An 18,750-nucleotide genomic window follows, 5' to 3' on the forward strand; every position below is an offset into this window, starting at 1 on the left:
AAGGTGCTATTTTTTGTTCAGTTTCCTCCCAAATGTTTACACTGTTGCATTATGAAGTGATCACAAATAAAATCTAGAAAATGTTGTAAAAAATTAAGCATATTAGCATGCGGATATTTGTCACTGAACATATCAGACATTTTTAAGTCTGAGAGAACACTATTGCTAAATAAAATGCTAAATAAAATTTTGTTTATAATTTTAGGTATGTGGTTAAAGTACATAAGAAAGCATTACTTCTGTTTTTCTTCTGTCCAAAAAAGTTCATTCTAGGTGTGGATTGTATTTGTTTTACAATGCCTGAACAAGCATTCTGGTGCCATAAGTATTTCTAATAATTGAGCATTTACACATAGTGGTTTTATAGTAGCACCCTAGAGTGCTTTTGTGAGCAGCCCTAAGTCCCTTCGGGGAGATGGTGGTGGGGTATAAATAAAATTTATTATTTGTTATTTTATTATTTATACTATAGATTTCAAATACCCATTGAGTTATTGTGTAGCCTTATGCCATTTCACACCTAAAACCCCATTGGGTTCAGTGGAACTTATCTTAAGCCAACTAAGACCGCTACTTGAAATGCTCAAATATTTTACTGATGACAAATCATCTTTCTTCAATTGTAAGATGCCATCAATTGCAAGATGCACCATCATTTCAGTACTAATACCAAAAATACATATGATACAGCGTGATTCTAAGACACACCCCATTTTTAGAGATGTTTATAGGAAAAAGTAAATGTTGAAATTGAAGAAATACAGTAGTTTAACTGAAATGAATGGGATACTGCTGAAACAGGCTAGGGATGTTGCTAATAATACAGAAATAAAGTGGTCTGCTTATTTGGGGGTTTGGGATAGTGGTGGCAGCTTCCACAGAATTATCCTTCTCAGCTCTTGTACTAAACTCTGCCTTTGGACCTGCTCCAAATCATTGTGCCATGAACCCATCTCACCCTTAAACTACCAGATTAAGCCCCAGAACCACAGGCAACGATGCTTCTTCATCAGACTTCAATATTTATCTCAACTTTTTTTAAATGAACAGATATTAGTATTCATTTAGTATAGTATTAATACTAGCCGCCACAGTACCACTACTACTACCAGCAATCATAATTTGGATTCAGACTTAGTCTTGTGTACAGCAAATGCATTAAAACCTATATAAATTAGGTAAATCATGACTAACATCCCATTTATTTCAATGCTTCTAATATAAGTTTGACTTCAACCTGGATCCCACATAATATATGAACTATTTATTGTGCAATACTTGGTAATAATAACAATAACAATAATAAATATTATTTCTACCATTACTAAAATGTGCTACCACCAGAAATTAAAATTAAGTACTGCACAGCAGTTTATAATAAAAAGGCCAACAACATGGTTACTTACTTTTTTACACTTAATTCCCAATACAAAGTAATTCATCTGATATTTCTGTCCTTCAGTATATTTGATATCTATTTATCTGTTTCCCAAACCCAGACAACTCTGCTGGTCCTTCCAAAGTGGCTCCTTATGTGGTGGCCTCCATAGATGGAAGCCTTCATTATATAGCAAAGTCACTCATCTGATATTTTCTCTCCCTCAGCATATTTGATATCTGTTTCCCAAACCCAGACAGAGAATCTGCTGGCCCTTCCAAAGTGGCTCCTTATATGATGGCCTCCATAGATGGAAGCCTTTATTATATAGCAAACTTTGTCTCCAGTTGAACCATGCTGCTCAAAATATGATGCAAGACCAAACAGTTGAATAAAATGCAAAATTAGCAGGACTGCTCAGATAACAACACATGAAGATAATTTACTAAAGCGAAGAAAGACAGTTGTAGTTGGTGGGTCCCATATCAGTGGGGTAATGACTTCTCTTCAGTTTTTAATCCAAACTTAAATGAGCTATGACCTATTCAAGAGACTGAACTTATTTTGGGGATTGATTTTTAATGATCTAAAACTTGGAACACATCCATCATACCACTAAGATGGAAGCCACCAAGAGCTACTGGGGAATGGCAGATTTGTGAAGGAAAGAATCAGAAAGGAAGGCTAAGAAGCGTATTTATGGAATTAAGAAGGAAACAACATTTTTTCAATCACTCTAACTCTCAAATTCAGAGATGATTTAATAACAGAATACTAAACTATTTGTATTTCAATGCTCTGGCTAATTTCAGAGGCACAGTGTAAGAGGAAGGAAGTGATTATTTGCTGCCACCACCCAACCAAAGCAAAACCAAAGCAACACATTTGTACGTTATAGTGTTGGGAAGTATGCAAATTAACATTTTCCCCTGAAAACAGATTATCATAATTTCTGGTGCATTCTGACCCTAAGGAGGAAGGAGGAAGAAGTAGGTAGCGTTCCAATAAAGACTCTCCCTCCCGTCTTCCCTGCAATCTGCTTTCGCCACCATTTCATGAACTTCCCTTCCATTCTTTAAAGACTGCATTCATGTGCATATTTAAAGGGATTTTAAAAATGCATATAACAGAACGACTCTCTGGAATATGGCAAGGCACCCTAGTCTTGAGTTATTTTTTTAATATATATATCAGCTGTAGCTCACAATGACGAAGAGAGGAAAATCAAAACTTCCACAGTGGTTGTAGCTAATGTGGCTCCTATTAAGCTATATGCCACGTTTTCACTTTCCTTCATCCATTTACACAAATTTTGTTTTGTGTATTCTGTTTTTTCCTCTTTTGTTAGCCTCCAACCTTTGCATTTCCACCATCCCTCCCATTTTCCTGAGCTTCCTCCCTGAAGAAAGTTGTCTTCTCCCACCTGTGGGGAGTTGTGTCTGGTCTGATCACAGCTTGTTCCAAAATCTTTTCCTGTTTCCCTGGATGCAGGAAGTCCTTCTTGAAGAAGGAGCAAGCTATTAAAGATATTAGATGAAGCTGCAGACAGGATATGGGGGCTGTCATGGACACAGTTCTACGTCTTTCCTGGAGCTTGGACCAAGTGGAAAGATGAAGGTCATTGCAAATATGGTTGTCAGAAAAGCACTGACAACCCTATTTAGATAGATCAAATCTTAGAACAATGAGAGCAATAGATGATCATTTATGAGCTATCTCTCTATCTCATTCATTGATATCTATATATATTTATATTAACAAGGAGCCCCCGGTGGTGCAGTGGATTAAACCACTAAGCTGCTGAACTTTCTGACCAAAAGGTTGGTGGTTTGAATCCGGGGAATGGGGTGAGCTCCTGCTGTTAGCCCCAGCTTCTGCCAACTTAGCAGTTCGAAAACATGCAAATGTGAGTAGATCAAGATGTACCGCTCCGGCGGGAAGGAATCATGCCAGCCATATGACCTTGGAGGTGTCTATGGACAGCTCCAGCTCTTCGGCTTGGAAATGGAGATGAGCATCAACCCCCAGAGTCGGACAAGACTAGACTTAATGTCAGGGGAACTTTTACCTTTACTATAAACAAGAGTGAGCATCTAGCTTATTCATCTGAGATTGAGTGACTAGATAAAGATATAAAACCAATTCATTTTAAATATACTTTTTGTTGCTGCTATGCTATTTATGTTGCAGTTTTTCTTAGAATGATAGCATTACAGTGTTTAGATGCAAAGATGTTATTTTGTTATTTTACTATAATGTCATAACTGTTTTAAAAAGTGAAAAGAACAAAATGAGAGAAAAGGATGAAAAAAGATTTGTCTTTGATAATCTTGTTCCATCTTGAAACTATTCAGTATGAAAACACTAAGCCTAATTTACAATATATGTTATTGGGGGAATGGCCAAACAAATCCAGCATGAACCACAGCAGCAGAAGCACTTTTTGGATGTATATTTTCATAAGTTAAAAAAACCAACAACAACTGGAGAGTGGGAAAAAAGGTGCCGCTGTTGCAGGTCATGGATACCAAATAGTCCAGGATCACAAAATCATTGTTTGGAAACTGTAAAAGTCATGTGAACTTCAGCTAAAATACTGAAAACTGAAGAAATTTTTCACCTTTTTTTCACCCTCTCCCTTCCTCTTGTTCTGTTCCTTCACGTTGTTTCTGAATTATGGCAATCCTAACATGAACCTATCATGAAATTATTTTGGCAAGATTTGTTCAGAGTGGGTTTGCCTTCTCCTGACATTGAAAGAGTGATTCACCTAAGATCACCCAGGGGTTTTATACGATTAAGTGGGGATTTAAACTCGGATTTTCAATGCTCAAACTAGTATACCACACTGGTTCTCTTGCACTGAAAGTTAAACCCCTTCTATTTTGAGCCACATTAAATTCACATTGGACATTGCTTTTTATTGAGTTCTGCTCATCACGAAGCTTTGGTACAACTTGAACCTGCCTTGTGAGATTTCCATCCTTGAAAGACAGTGGGAAATTTTAAACATTGTCTAGCTGTTTTGAACTTCATTTCCCCCTACCTAGTCCCAAAGGATTAAAAAAAGGTAAAGGTTTTCCCCTGATATTAAGTCTAGTCGTGTCCAATTCCGGGGGTTGGTGCTTATCTCCATTTCTCAGCCGAAGAGCCGGCGTTGTCTGGAGACACCTTCTAGGTCATATAGCCGGCATGACTGCATGGAGCGCTGTTATCTTCCTGCCGGAGCGGCACCTGTTGATCTACAGTGTTCCCTCACTACTTCGCATTTCACTTTTTGCGGATTCGCTGTTTTGCGGTTTTTCAATAAACTCTAAAAGACTATTATAAATCATAAAAAATAGAATTTACAGCCTAAGGAAGGGAGGAAGGAGAAGCCAAAGGGAGAGAAAAGGAGCCCAAGTGGGAACGGGAGGAGAAGGAGGTGATTTATCAACACACGATTGGTTGATAAAAACTTAAAATAGTGTATAACTATTAAAATAATGTATAAATATTAAAATAAATATAGCATCCCTACTTCACAGTTTTTCACTTATTGCAAGTGGTCCTGGAACCTAATCCCAGCGATAAGTGAGGGAACACTGTACTCACATTTGCATGTTTTCAAACTGCTAGGTTGGCAGAAACCCAAAGGATAAGGATAGTCCAAATACCAGAAGAGCATATTCTCTGTTGCATGGTTTATAGTGCTTCATCAGATTGAGAAAGGTAAAACATAACCTTGTTTGAATAAACATTACCAAAATACCTTATGACTGGATCACCATAAGTCAAAATTTTGCCTGGCTTTATGAGGGTGGTGGGAGTTACAAAACTGGAATGGCCTGTGGGAAGGTTATTGTGTAACATTTATAATATGATTGCCTTTACATCCTATTCAAAAATGGCAACTAAAGTGTCACACTAAAGCCATTGTGTCTGGGTAAAGCATATGCTAAAAAGTCAACAGGAAAGTGGTAACAAACAGAGGTCAGTCTGAAAAGGAATTCAGGAGTTCCTTAAAACCACAGCATAGCAATTAAAAAAGTTTTTTTTAAAAATGAAAAAGTTCTCCCACTTCCACAACAATTGTTTCCATAACATGATTTTTATTTCATTTCAGTCCAAACACTCCTTATTGGCTTTTCTGAGGCCATTTCTGACTTTATCTTTCATTGTCTGCCACTTCCTCTTTAGAGTCTCAACTCAGAATACATTGCTCATTGCAATATTAGACATTGTTGGTCTCTCCTGGTAAAAAAATCTCCCAAAAAATGAAGAAACACATTCAAGAAATCAAAGCAAGGAAGAGATTATTCTTTAGGGATCAGGATGAAGTGGGAGGGGAAACCTCCTGGATTAAATAGACATATGAAAAGTGGAAAGAACAATATAAATAATCTTCTAGGCACTGTAAGTTCTGACCATTAGGCTTGCAAGGAAAAAGCAAACATAAGAGGAAGACACTCAATTTGTAGTACACAGCTCATTTAATTTGGGGCTGGGGTTAAGTCAAAGACTAGAATCTGTGGAACATCTTAGCTAGACATAGTCTCATCCCTGATAATATGAGCCAAAATAGTTATCTCTCTTCTCTGGCTGAGAGAGTTACAATACACAGTGTCTTCAGTTTCAGTTGCTATGGATATAAGTGACTCTTCCTAAGATTTACATTTCTAAAATATGTGAAGAGTTCATAAAGGATTCCCATGAGTTTAGTGTTTCAGATATTTTCTACTTCTTGAAGTATTTAATGAACATTTTCATCTTGCTTTATATTACATTGAAAAGTGTAGTTCCCTTACTTTAAACTGTGAAAGAAAATCAGTTTGTTAGCACTGAAATATTAAGAGAGCATTGTACAGTATTTTTTTTTCTAAAAGAGTACTACACGGTTAATTTAAGAAATATATTATTACAGTTCACTAGTCATGAATTGCCTCATTAAAACATTTATTTTAAATTTAGAAAAACACTATTTTATTAAGAATGACCAGTAATGTGGAAGGTTGGTACGAAACATTTGGAATTTGCTAGGAAGTTTAAAAAGCATATAAAATCAATAAAAATTAAAATCTACCAAATAAATACTTTAAATCCATAATTTAAAGCTGATCTAGATAGGCCTGGTTTTTACCACTGATTTAAATACAGACAGTATCTTGAACCGTAAGTCATTCCACAATCTGGGATCATCTGTAGGAAATGTCTTCTGTGTATCAGTCAATCTAGATCTGGCTGACTGAAGTAGATGTCTCCCAGAAGACCTGAGTGTATCCTATAGAAGGGTTGCTGTAAACTGGAGTCAACACCAAGGCTCGTAACAGCAAACGTATGCTCCATAGGTGGCTGATATAGTTTTGTGTGTGTTCTGCCATCCTTCTTAACAATCCTTTACTGCACATTGTGGCAGAACACTGGAGCCCAGCAGGTATCAGGTACCTGCCATAATTACATTTTCTAAGAACTGACTGATCACTAGGTGAATATTCAGGATTATCTATAAGCCTAAAAGAAAAGACCACTGCAATGGACAGTAGCATAGATCTTTAGAAACATAAGCCAAACTTTGTACATACAATGGTCTTTCTAATTTCTTCCACCTTCTTCCCATTGTGTCACCCTTCACCTAAAAGCATCTCTTGAGAGTCCGAGATGGCATGGCTTGGAGAAGGGATGAAAAGGGAGAAACACCAGAAAGTAGAAATGGAAACAACATATGAAGGGATTTGAACAATCTGCTTGAGAACATATTTGAGTCAATCTCAGTAAAGAGTTAGGCCCATTTAAGAGTACTGAAAACAACTGGCTTAAGTAAACATCATATTGTTTTGGTGGGCTGACGATTGACTTTGACCGATGGGACTGTTTCAACAATTATCTATATATATAAAAGAGTGATGGCATCACAGCAATTCACAAAACAACAAAAGTACAGGCCCCCAACCTCAAAATTTGACAACACAACCCATCATCCATGCCTCAAGGTTGATACAACAAAAAGAAAAGAAAAATAAAGTCCTAATTAGAGGGAGAGCAATAATTTTTTTTATCCAATTGCTGCCAGTTTAGAGGGCTAATCTCTGCCCACTTGGTTGCCTAGCAACCAAGGGACAGCCAGGTTTCAGTTAGGGGACAGGCCGATTTAGGCCTCACTTAGACTTCTTCCACAGATTATCTAATTTGCACTGGATTATATGGCAGTGTAGACTCAAGGCCCTTCCACACAGCTATATAACCCATTTATAATCTTATATTATCTGCTTTGCACTGGATTATCTTGACTCCACACTGCCATATAATCCACTTCAGTGTGCATTTTATACAACTGTGAAGAAGGGGCCTCATATAATCCAGTTCTAAGCAGATAATTTAAGATTATCAATATACAGTAGACTCTCACTTATCCAACATAAACAGGCCGGCAGGATAAGTGAATATGTTGGATAATAAGAAGGGATTCAGGAAAAGCCAATTAAACATCAAATTAGGTAATCGTTATACAAATTAAGCACCAAAACATCATATTATACAACAAATTTGACAGAAAAAGTAGTTCCATGCGCAGTAATGCTATGTAGTATTTACAGTAGAGTCTCACTTATCCAACACTCGCTTATCCAACGTTCTGGATTATCCAACGCATTTTTGTAGTCAATGCTTTCAATATATCATGATATTTTGGTGCTAAATTCATAAATCCAGTAATTTCTACATAGAATTACTGCGTATTGAACTACTTTTTCTTCCAAATTTGTTGTCTAACATGATGTTTTGGTCCTTAATTTGTGAAATCATAACTTAATTTGATGTTTAATAGGCTTATCCTTAATCCCTCCTTATTATCCAACATATTCGCTTATCCAACATTCTGCCGGCCCGTTTATGTTGGATAAGTGAGACTCTACTGTACTGTATTTACAAATTTACCACTAAAATATCACAAGGAATTTAAAACACTGACTACAAAAACATTGATTATGAAAAGGCAGACTGCGTTGGATAATCCAGAACATTGTATAAGCGAATGTTGGATAAATGAGATTCTTCTTTAATATGAAATAATTACTGGGATAGAATAATGCAGAACAATATAATCTCTAAAACCAGGACAGTAAATAAACAGGGGAATTCCACACAGGAAACAATCAGGGCCAGCTAACACCTCCCAACAAAGTATTCCCATCATCAAAGTCTGGCAAATCCTCTGTTTTCTCAGGGCCACAGACAGTAGAAGCACATAAAATATCGCAAACAACACCACTCTGAAAACAAGGGAATTCCGGACAGGAAACAATCAGGGCCAGCTAACACCTCCCAACAAAAAATTCACTCAGGGAGGAAACAGCCAGGCTTTAAAGCTGCAAGGCCATTACATCCTAATCATTTTTCCTAATTGCAGCATTCATACTTGCCTCCAACAAACAAAAAAAACCAATCAGAAATATTGTATATTCACAACCTTTAAGAAATAATATCCCCTGATGGCGCAGCGTGTTAAAGCGCTGAGCTGCTGAACTTCTGGACCGAAAGGCCGCAGGTTTGAATTGGGGGAGTGGAGAGAGCCCCCACTGTTAGCTCCAGCTTCTACCAACCCAGAAGTTCGAAAACATGCAAATGTGAGTGCATCAATAGGTACTGCTCCGGCGGGAAGGTAACGCCACTCCATGTAGTCATCCCACATGACTTTGGAGGAGTCTACGGACAACGCCGGCTCTTCGGCGTAGAAATGGAGATGAGCACCAACCTCCAGAGTAATACACGACTGGACTTAATGTCAGGGGAAAACCTTTACCCTTGACCTTAACTACCACCAATTCCTCAAGACTTTATTTCTCATACCATCAGACTTCGCCACAGCAACGCGTGGCCGGGCACAGCTAGTTTTTAATAAAAAGAAAACAATCTTCATAGAATCATTATTTCCAGAGATAACAGTACAGTATATTTTTCAGTGTTGTTATAGCAACTTTAAAAATGAACCACTCATATTACATTTTTCATTTTTTGGGTATAAAAGTGGTGTATTTCCTGTATCTCAAATTTTTAGTTGCCTTTTTATGTTAAAACTTCAGTTTCTTGCTTCAAGTGGTATAAAAGTACTATGGTGTCTTTCCAGTCTATTCTCCTTTATTTCTGACTTCAATATTGATGATGATCGATCACTGAATATTTAATATTTAATGTTGATTTGTGCTAATTGCTTAAGAAACTCCTAGAAAAAGTTTATACCACCTTAACTAATTTGAGACTATAATTTTATGTGTGTGAGTTGTGGAACTGCCTGTGGCCCATGGGCCACATTTATCCTATGCCTGATTAAAAGTTGTGACTCTAGTTAAGCTTCCTAAACCTGATGTCCTCCACATATTTTTGGATAAACATTGAACAGGCATTGAACAAGGTTTATGGAAGTTGTAGTCCAAAATGTCTTGGATAGCATCAGGTTGGGGTTATTGGTGTGGTGTAGTGGTTTGAGCACTGGACTCTGACTCTGGAGAAGAGCTAGGGCTTTTATCCCCAGTCAGTCAGGCAAACCAATATGTGACTTTGGCATGTGACACACTCTAAGGACATCATCAGATGGATATAGGGCTCTGTTTCCATGCACTGCAGAATTTGAGCCCCACGGAGGCCATCACATGACATAAGAGCACTTCCCGTGGGACTCCTTGGGACTCTGTTTCCGCAGTGCATGGAAATAGAGTCATATATCTGTTTTCAGAAGCAGGGTGTTACCTGACTCCAAACAGCCTAAAGATGGAAGAAAACGGGGGATGGCTGGCTATCCATCAAGATGGGGAAATATGTGAGGGAACGGCGTAAGATGGTTCCTTCCATTTTCCTTGATTTCCCCCGCTTCCTTTGATGAAGTCCTTAACCTCAGGAAACCCCATTATAGGGTCACTTTGCACTCACCATAAGTCAAAAATGACTTGAAGGTACAAATGACAACAACAACAACAACAACTATTTTCACCCTAGTCATAGAAGTAGTTACTGGAGCGTGCAAGTACAAAAGAGATGCTACATTCATGTTCTGCCTTAATGAGCTTCCCATAGGCAACTGGTTGGCCGCTATGTGAATGGAATGATTGACTAGATATACCTGTGCTCTGTTCCAGCAGGTCTCCTCTTATGAAAGACAAGAACCTTATCAGACACATAAATAGGGGTATAGCATCTAGATCCAGGGAAGTCATGCTCCCCCTCTATTCTGCCTTGGTCAGACCACACCTGGAATACTGTGTCCAATTTTGGGCACCGCAGTTGAAGGGAGATGTTGACAAGCTGGAAAGCGTCCAGAGGAGGGCGACTAAAATGATTAAGGGTCTGGAGAACAAGCCCTATGAGGAGCGGCTTAAAGAACTGGGCATATTTAGCCTGCAGAAGAGAAGGGTGAGAGGAGACATGATAGCCATGTACAAATACGTGAAGGGAAGTCATAGGGAGGAGGGAGCAAGCTTGTTTTCTGCTGCCCTGCAGACTAGGACACGGAACAATGGCTTCAAACTACAGGAAAGGAGATTCCACCTGAACATCAGGAAGAACTTCCTCACTGTGAAGGCTGTTCGGCAGTGGAACTCTCTCCCCCGGACTGTGGTGGAGGCTCCTTCTTTGGAGGCTTTTAAGCAGAGGCTGGATGGCCATCTGTCGGGGGTAATTTGAATGCGATTTCCTGCTTCTTAGTGGGGGGTTGGACTAGATGGCCCATGAGGTCTCTTCCAACTCTATTATTCTATGATTCTATGACTCTCTGCGTCTTCTCTCTGTTTTCAGGCATTGGCGAAATAGAGTCAAATGGGGGTCATTCCACAATGCACAGCTACTTCTAGTGGCTGTCCATGGGAATCTGTCTTGCCAGCACCTGATAACGGAGAGAAAACTGGACTCCTAATTGGAGAACATGGGGGAGGGGGAAACAACGGGGTGGGAGACTATTCCAGAAGATGGTGGAAGATGGTAGGGACTGAAGGAGAACGGTTCACTCAGCTTTCCTCCATTCCCCCCTACTGAGGTAACCAGCCCATCTGATGAGGTCCTTACTGTAGTCATACTTATCTGAAGGCACAATCTTGTAAAATTAATTGCACTAACCCTCAGAATGTATGTTTAGGACCAAGATGGTAGAGGACAACTAGTTGCTAAATATATGCACAATCTAACTTCATGCCACAAATAGTATTATCTAAGGGAATTTAGCCCTCCACATTTGGAGGTTCAACTTTTATGGATTTGATCTTTCACAGACCATAGAGTCACACCAGAAGAAATAGAGGTTTCTTTAGTAAATAAAAAAGTGTTTTTTTTAATTTGCAGTAGTCCTGTGTCCCTAACTCCAGTGAATGTGGAGGACTGATTGTAAAGGATTATATTGCTGTCCAATGCACAGCTATCTTGAGTGAGTTCTGCTGAAAATCTATAGGACTTCTAATAAAGAAACACACTGAAATCAATGACTGATGGAAGTGAGGATGATGGCTCATGTCTAAGCAGAGAATTTTCAAGAGCAAGATTAAAATGAGACTTCAGTTTTAATTCCGATAAGTGTTCCCCACATCCATTCAAAATCTGGAAGCCAAAAAGTGTCCCCCACATCCATTCAAAATCTGGAAGGCAAATACTTATGTACAGAAAAAGTTAAGTGCTACGGAATATACTTTTAATAAACCCCAAGATTCCTAGCCTTAAATTTAAAAGCCCTAAATATTTCAGAGGAGAAAATCTTGTTGCTCTGAAAGTAAAAGAGACCAGAGGTTTTGTTAGGGTAACGGTTTCACTGTTTGTTGACTTTACAGAAGGTTAAGCTTTGGTGCATCTTCTAAATTGATGTGTGGGTTAAATAGGTTAGGACACTGATTTGTAATCCTATCCTGTGGCTGCACCACGGCTGTTCTTGTAAATGTCATCACTTTCTCAGCCCTATCTGGTTATATCTGAGTCATGAGGTGCTGACAAAAATCCACTGCACTTAATGTGAAATCTGAAGCATTTTGGTCATTCCAAAGATATTAGCAATAGCCAACTTGGCATTTAGCTGATAAATAACTTTCGTATAGGCAAAGCATAAACTTTTGTTCCTCTGTGTTTTTCCCCATCCTTATTATTCACTAATCACATTTTACTGCAAAACAGGCAAATCTTGTTTTCTCCACTTTGAACCCATGTTTTAAACAGAATTGGAGTGTCTTCTTCCATTGTTTCACTTGATGTTTGGATGTATCTGTTTTGGCATTTATTGAAAAAGCCCTGCAAATACACTTTTCTTGCAGAGATTTAAGGACCAAGTATAAAGTCTTCTCTCTCTTCTTTGCACAGTCACGCAACAGGATATGAAAGTGATAACCATGCAGGTCCCTTGTTATATAGCTGTGGAGCCCAATACAGAATACACACCCATGGAGTTTTTAGAGGAATACAAGTGAGTATATGCATGTGTTTTAGGAGGAAATGTATGATTTTAGCTGATTATGGGGCCAACATTAATAATAACTGTTGCTCTTAAGTTCCATTTTGTCAGTAATAAATTCCAATACAAACATATTTATTGTGTGGAAAATCTATAGAAATGCATTGTTTCACAAAGTAAAGAAAAGGAAGGGTAAGATTTCCTTTTCATTAGAATAGATTTGAAAGTACATTGCTAACCAATCAGTAGCCACCCCTAATTTTAAGAGTCAAATGCCAACTGGGCCCTCTTCTACATTGCCATATAATCCAAATTATCAAGGCAGATAATCCACATTTTCTGCTTTGAACTGGATTATCTTAGTCTACACTGCCATAGAATCCAGTTCAAAGCAGACAATCTGGATTTTATATGGCAGTGTAGAAGATGCTGAAATAACATGGTCTTTGCTATCTACTGTAAAGTCAAATGGGAGCTGACTGACTTTCCTTGGAGGGAGTTCTATAGTTGAGAGGCTACTACAAAGAAGGCCCTGTCACATTACACACCATACTCACCTCATGGGTTGCTGGGACATACAACAGAACCTGGGCTGAAGGTCTTAGATGTATGGCAAGCTGATAAGAGAGTCTGCCATATGTCCCTGTCCCCAAGCTTCTTATTTATTTATTTACCCTACTTACACCCCGCCTTTCTCTACCCCGAAGGGGACTCAAAGTAGCTTACATATGGCAATTATTCAAGGATATTATGGGTCAAGACCAGCACTTTAAACTGAGTTCAGTACAATGTGCTTGATGAAATAAATAAAATGATCCAGATGTGACATAGTGTGTTTTTGTGGGAGGGCATTTAAAGTAGCTGAACAGTTCTTGCGTACATTACACTTCTTCGCATTATTCATTTGCCCAAATAATATATTGAATCTCCCCCACTTTATTTATGCCATTATAGGATGTGCGGCGAGTGCCTGGAGTAGCTCCTACAATTGTCAGATCAACCAGTGAGGCAAATGAGAAACGGCCTTTCATGTGTGTATACCCTGGCTGTAACAAACGATATTTTAAGCTGTCTCATCTGCAAATGCATGGTAGAAAGCACACCGGTAAGTTTTTTTTTATTGATTCCAAATATTTTTCATAACTAGTCCTGGGTCTCGGTGCCTTTGTCCTCTCTCTGGTAAAATAACTCTTTCATAGACTCCTTAAAGAGAGGCATTCTTTGTACTTTTGATGATTCATCACAGATGAGTATAATTCTCTACCGTTGTTAGTTGTGCCTTCAAGTTGTTTCTGACTTATGGTAAATCTAAGGCAATCCTACCATGAAGTTTTAATGGCAAGATTTAGTCAGAGGAAGTTTGCCTTTCTCTGAGACTGACAAAATGTGATTTGTCCAAGGTCACCCATTGGGTGCTGACTCCTATGTAGCAACTTGCCACACAACAATTGATGAATTGATCTAATCTGGTTGAGAGTAATCAGTAGGATCCCAGAGTAAATGTGTAGTAGTTTTCTAGATGCCACAACACTGCTAATCTTCTATGACTGAAGTGCTTATTCTAAATAAGTGAATCCAATTTAATTTTTCTCCTGCCCCATGAATGGTGCTTGAAATGGAGCATACTGAAGTAGAAATTCATATTTTTGGAGGTATGAGAGTGAGACGGCTATTTGCTTATCAAAAGAGAAAAGAAAAAGGGATTGTAAGATTGCCCTTTGTCATCACTTAGACATTTAGAGGCAGCTGACTCGTTATATTTTTTGCAGACTCTTGTTTTAGATAGTGTTACTATCTGTAGAACACTGTTACACAAAACTGCAATTTATATCAGTGTTTATCAATGATTCAACACAGTTTTTGCTGACATGTTGTGCCCCCTGTGTCTGTTTACTGTGTGCCTTCCTAGTATTAACAATGCCATTAATGAAATTGATATAGTCATAAAGATACTGCTGTCTTGGAGCATCATGTAGTTTCTAAATATAATGAAAAAGACTATTAACAAACGGGCTATCGTGGTGATAAGATTTTCTGGAGTTTCCATCTGGCATCAGTATAATCTAAAAACAATGAATCATGCATTTGAAGATTTTCTGGAACTTGATGTACGGTTTGGGTAATTGTTTTTATCACCAAAAAGTGATGCAGTTTTCCAGAGAAATTTTTTTTCTTAGCAAAACTGTCAATATGGAGTGAATAGAATTGCTCATTATCATAATCATACTGAAGAACATTTCTTATATATGAGTTTCTGGGTTTGAAAATTAAAATCATATTAAGTAAAAAGGTTTATATCAATTACTATAATTGAGAAGCCATAACACTTCATAAAGTGAAGAGAAAAGAAAGGAAGGAGCATGAGTCATGTAACTTAAACAATCTTAATTCTTCAGGCTTTTGTCATGTTCCACTGCCACAAACTTGCTAAGGTAAGACTGCTAATTCCATGTTACATGGGCCCCACTTGATTTTGAATGGAATTTCCTTCCTGAACAGATTCAGTGGGGTAGGTCTCTATGGACACTCTCCATTTTGTGTTGGACACAAAATCCACATGATGTCCAACCAGCATAGCTTATGGTTACGCTGGCTGGGGATGATAGGAGTCATAGACTTCATCACATTGATGAGGTCCCCTACATTGATTCATCAGTTTCTGTGGCAAATTGGCACAATAGCGGCGCAATCCCTGCACCCCACCTCACCGGCAGCAACGCTTTCCCAGCACATGTGGGGAAGTTTTACCTCGCAGCTTCCCCCTGCGTTAGGCCCTTTGTTCTTAATGGAACAAGGGGAGGCTCCAGTGTTGTCAGCAAAGTGTCATCAGACACTGCCGCCCCATTTGAGCCCCGGGACCCTGCCAGAAGTGAGGCTATGTCATCTGATGGATGGTGAAGGGCTCTGTGGCTCAACTGAGGCAGAAATGTCCTATGAAGCTGAAAACGAATTGTGTGATGAAGTCCATAGTCTGATATACAGGGAGGATGCCAAGGTAGGGAGGGCAGCTATACTGTGATTCTCCCCTTAGGAAAAGGTCTCTTTCAGAGAGTATATAATATTAGGTTAATTCCCACACATGGTTTTCTTGATCGATTCAAGAATTATTTGGAGGAAGTTTGCCATTGCGTGTGTGTGTGTGTGTGTGTGTGTGTGTGTGAAATAGAGACTTGCTGAAACTCACCTAGTGAGTTTCTGAAGTTAAGTGAATTCAACACAAAAGAAGTGAGTTCAACACTAAAGGCAGTACACTACACTGGCTGACGACTAGTGTCAATATATTTCTTGATATTTTATTGAAAGCAAGAAGTGAGCTGTAACATGGTGTCTTCAGATGCAGTTGGATGGCAATTCCAATAATCCTGTGGAGAGAGGAAAATTAACTTTATTTTGTAAAGTTTTAAAAGTTACAATAAAAGTAAAAAAGTGAATCAAGAAAAATATATAGTAGAAACACAAAAATTCCAAAAAAAAGAAAAGAAAAGAAAAAGAAAGAAGAAAAGAAAAAGTAGATAATGTCTGATCTATCCTGACATGCAGAGTGGCAAGGATATCAATATATAGAGGCAGTTCTCCAAGAGAAAACTATCTTCTCCACTTTGGCTTTACTTTCATGCAAATTGCTGATTTTCTCCCAATCTTAAATTAATCAGACCCTTCAATGACATGAAAAACTGCAACACCTCAAGTATTTTTGATTGGTTCACCTCCATATAATTATACAGTATTTCTTTTTTAAAAAAATAATGCTTCTGAAATTTCCCTGTGTACATGCATTGCTTTACATGCATTGCTTTACAATGGGTTCCTAGTCATACTTGGGACAGAGGATTTGAGCTCACTTTGGATTTGATTCTGGGCAATGGAGAGATGAGTAGTGAATCTGACCTTTCAGAAGTTTGATACTTATTGAAAGAAAAAGAGGGAAAAGAGGATTACTGATATTCAGGAAGGGGATGCCCTTAAACTCCAATTACCAAGCAGTTGTCAGCCTGCAGCCACAACAGGTTTCTATGAAATCATTTTGGTTTGAAGATAAAATGAGTGGGAGACAGCTGCCCGGGAACATCTGGCTATTTCCTGTTAGTTTAAATGTATAGATAATCTGCATATATATAGTCTTCCAAATGGGATTTTCTGCATATCCATTCTTTCTTCCTGCATGGGCATTACTCTCACTTTCCTCAATGAGGGTATTTCCACAAGTAGAAATGTACTGCATTTTCAGTAATAATGGTTTGAAATCTTTTTCCCTTTTGGAAGTAACAATTACATTGCTTGGCACTGATGTTTGCATTTTTTGTGTGCATTATTAAAATATCTTAGTTGTAAAAACTTAGGGTATGTGAAAGGAACCTGAGTTATAGCAGTTGACTCACATAGTAGATTAATTTAAGACTCAATAAGGATGTTAAAACCTAATGTAATCTCTTTTCTCAGTGGTTGATGTTTCTAATCAGAAGTGCCTCAAGAGATGTGGGAAGATACTAACAATCTGAAGAATGTGAATGACACATTATGTTTGAACACATTTGTCTATAAACAAGTAACAAGTATGTGTTCCAAACTGAGAGAAATAAAATAAAATAAATAAATGGTAACAGCAGTTTGAGCAGATCTCAGCTATGCTTTGGCCTCAAAAACATATAGAAGTTCCAGAATGGCTAATAATAACAAAGAGCTGTTGTTTGCAATGTGAAAGAAAGAAGCCTATCTCACTGCTCCGTGTAAATAAATGTGCGTTCGCCCTGTTTTGCACTGCATTTTGGACACTATCATTTACTCGGTGCATTCTGTTCCATCAACATTCCCACTCTTTTGCTAAATCTGCCAAGGTTTAAGACTGTTTCCGAGTCACTTTTAAGAGCTTGTGGTCAGATTGGAAAGGAATCGTTTTTAAAAACATGTGACAAATATAGCTTTTTGCAGAAAAATAAATTAAATTGAATAGACACGGAAATAACTCTTTTGGAAGTTTAACAGCCAACATTCTTCTTTGGGTACAGGAAGTTATAAAGATTGTCAATGGAAATCCAACAGTGACATTTAGATTTTGATCTCATTGCCTACAATGTATATCAAAAAATCTGTTAATATTTGAGGTATCAGTTGCTGCTTGGAATAAGTTTTACAGGATCTTAAAGTATGTAGGTTGTGCCATATTAGCAAGATGTTCAATCTAGTATACAAAAAAGCAGAATAACAAGAAAAATTGATCGAGATGTTCTTCAGAACTTAGGAAATGCAGCAGAACACGGCACCCTTTTCTTCTTGGCAAAATGAGGGTCTGACATTGATTTGTTTTACAAATAATATTTTTGAGCTGTTGAATCCATGGATGCAGAACATGTGGATATGGAGGTCTGGTTGTATTTATTTTAATAATATGTATTGGCTTATTACTTAAAAGCAATTTTTGCACCCCCTCTTAACTTGACAAGAAAATATGTGAGATATTACTAATAACTCATAGCTATGACAATTCTGCCCCACAAGTTCGATGGCAAGTATAAATGGAAGAAAATTATAGTACCAGATTTAGAGGTATTTTTCTAGGCTTCTAAGCTTCCAGTAGATTATGGTGAATCCAGGCATTTACCACTATCTCAGGGAATGCCATATATATGAACAAAATCAATCTAATATCTTGGAATGAAACCACAGTCTGTAGAAGGGGTCTGAGTCTCAGCCTGAACTTCAAAGAAAACATTCAAAGTGCTCCAACTACATGTAGTTTGGAGTCAGAGTCCAGAACTTTGAGCTCTGTTCCTTTAAAATTTGATCCAAAACTTGGATCAGGTTTACCACCTTACAGACAGGGAAAATTCTAGCTGCCACTGATGATAACTCTGAAACAGAATATGATCAAGGAAGAAAAAGCAAATAGGAATGTCATACCTCATGACAATATGACAGAGAAAATTCTTCTAACAATCTTGTGTGCAGGAAGGCAATTGAGGGCATTTAGATATAAGCAGGT

At 38.0% G+C, this 18,750-nt stretch overlaps 1 protein-coding gene across 3 annotated transcripts in view; it reads left to right on the top strand.

The window, feature by feature from the left end:
• The window catches only part of wt1 (WT1 transcription factor), a 73,411-nt gene that overhangs the window by 41,219 nt on the left and 13,442 nt on the right, over positions 1 to 18,750 (top strand). For all 3 annotated transcript variants that reach the window (XM_062967764.1, XM_062967765.1, XM_062967763.1), the window contains 2 exons: positions 12,680 to 12,782; positions 13,725 to 13,875. In XM_062967764.1, coding sequence (XP_062823834.1) covers positions 12,680 to 12,782; positions 13,725 to 13,875 — 254 coding nt within the window. The remainder of the gene's footprint in view (positions 1 to 12,679; positions 12,783 to 13,724; positions 13,876 to 18,750) is intronic.

This window comes from Anolis carolinensis, chromosome 1 (assembly GCF_035594765.1).
Source record: "Anolis carolinensis isolate JA03-04 chromosome 1, rAnoCar3.1.pri, whole genome shotgun sequence".
NCBI lineage: Eukaryota > Metazoa > Chordata > Lepidosauria > Squamata > Dactyloidae > Anolis > Anolis carolinensis.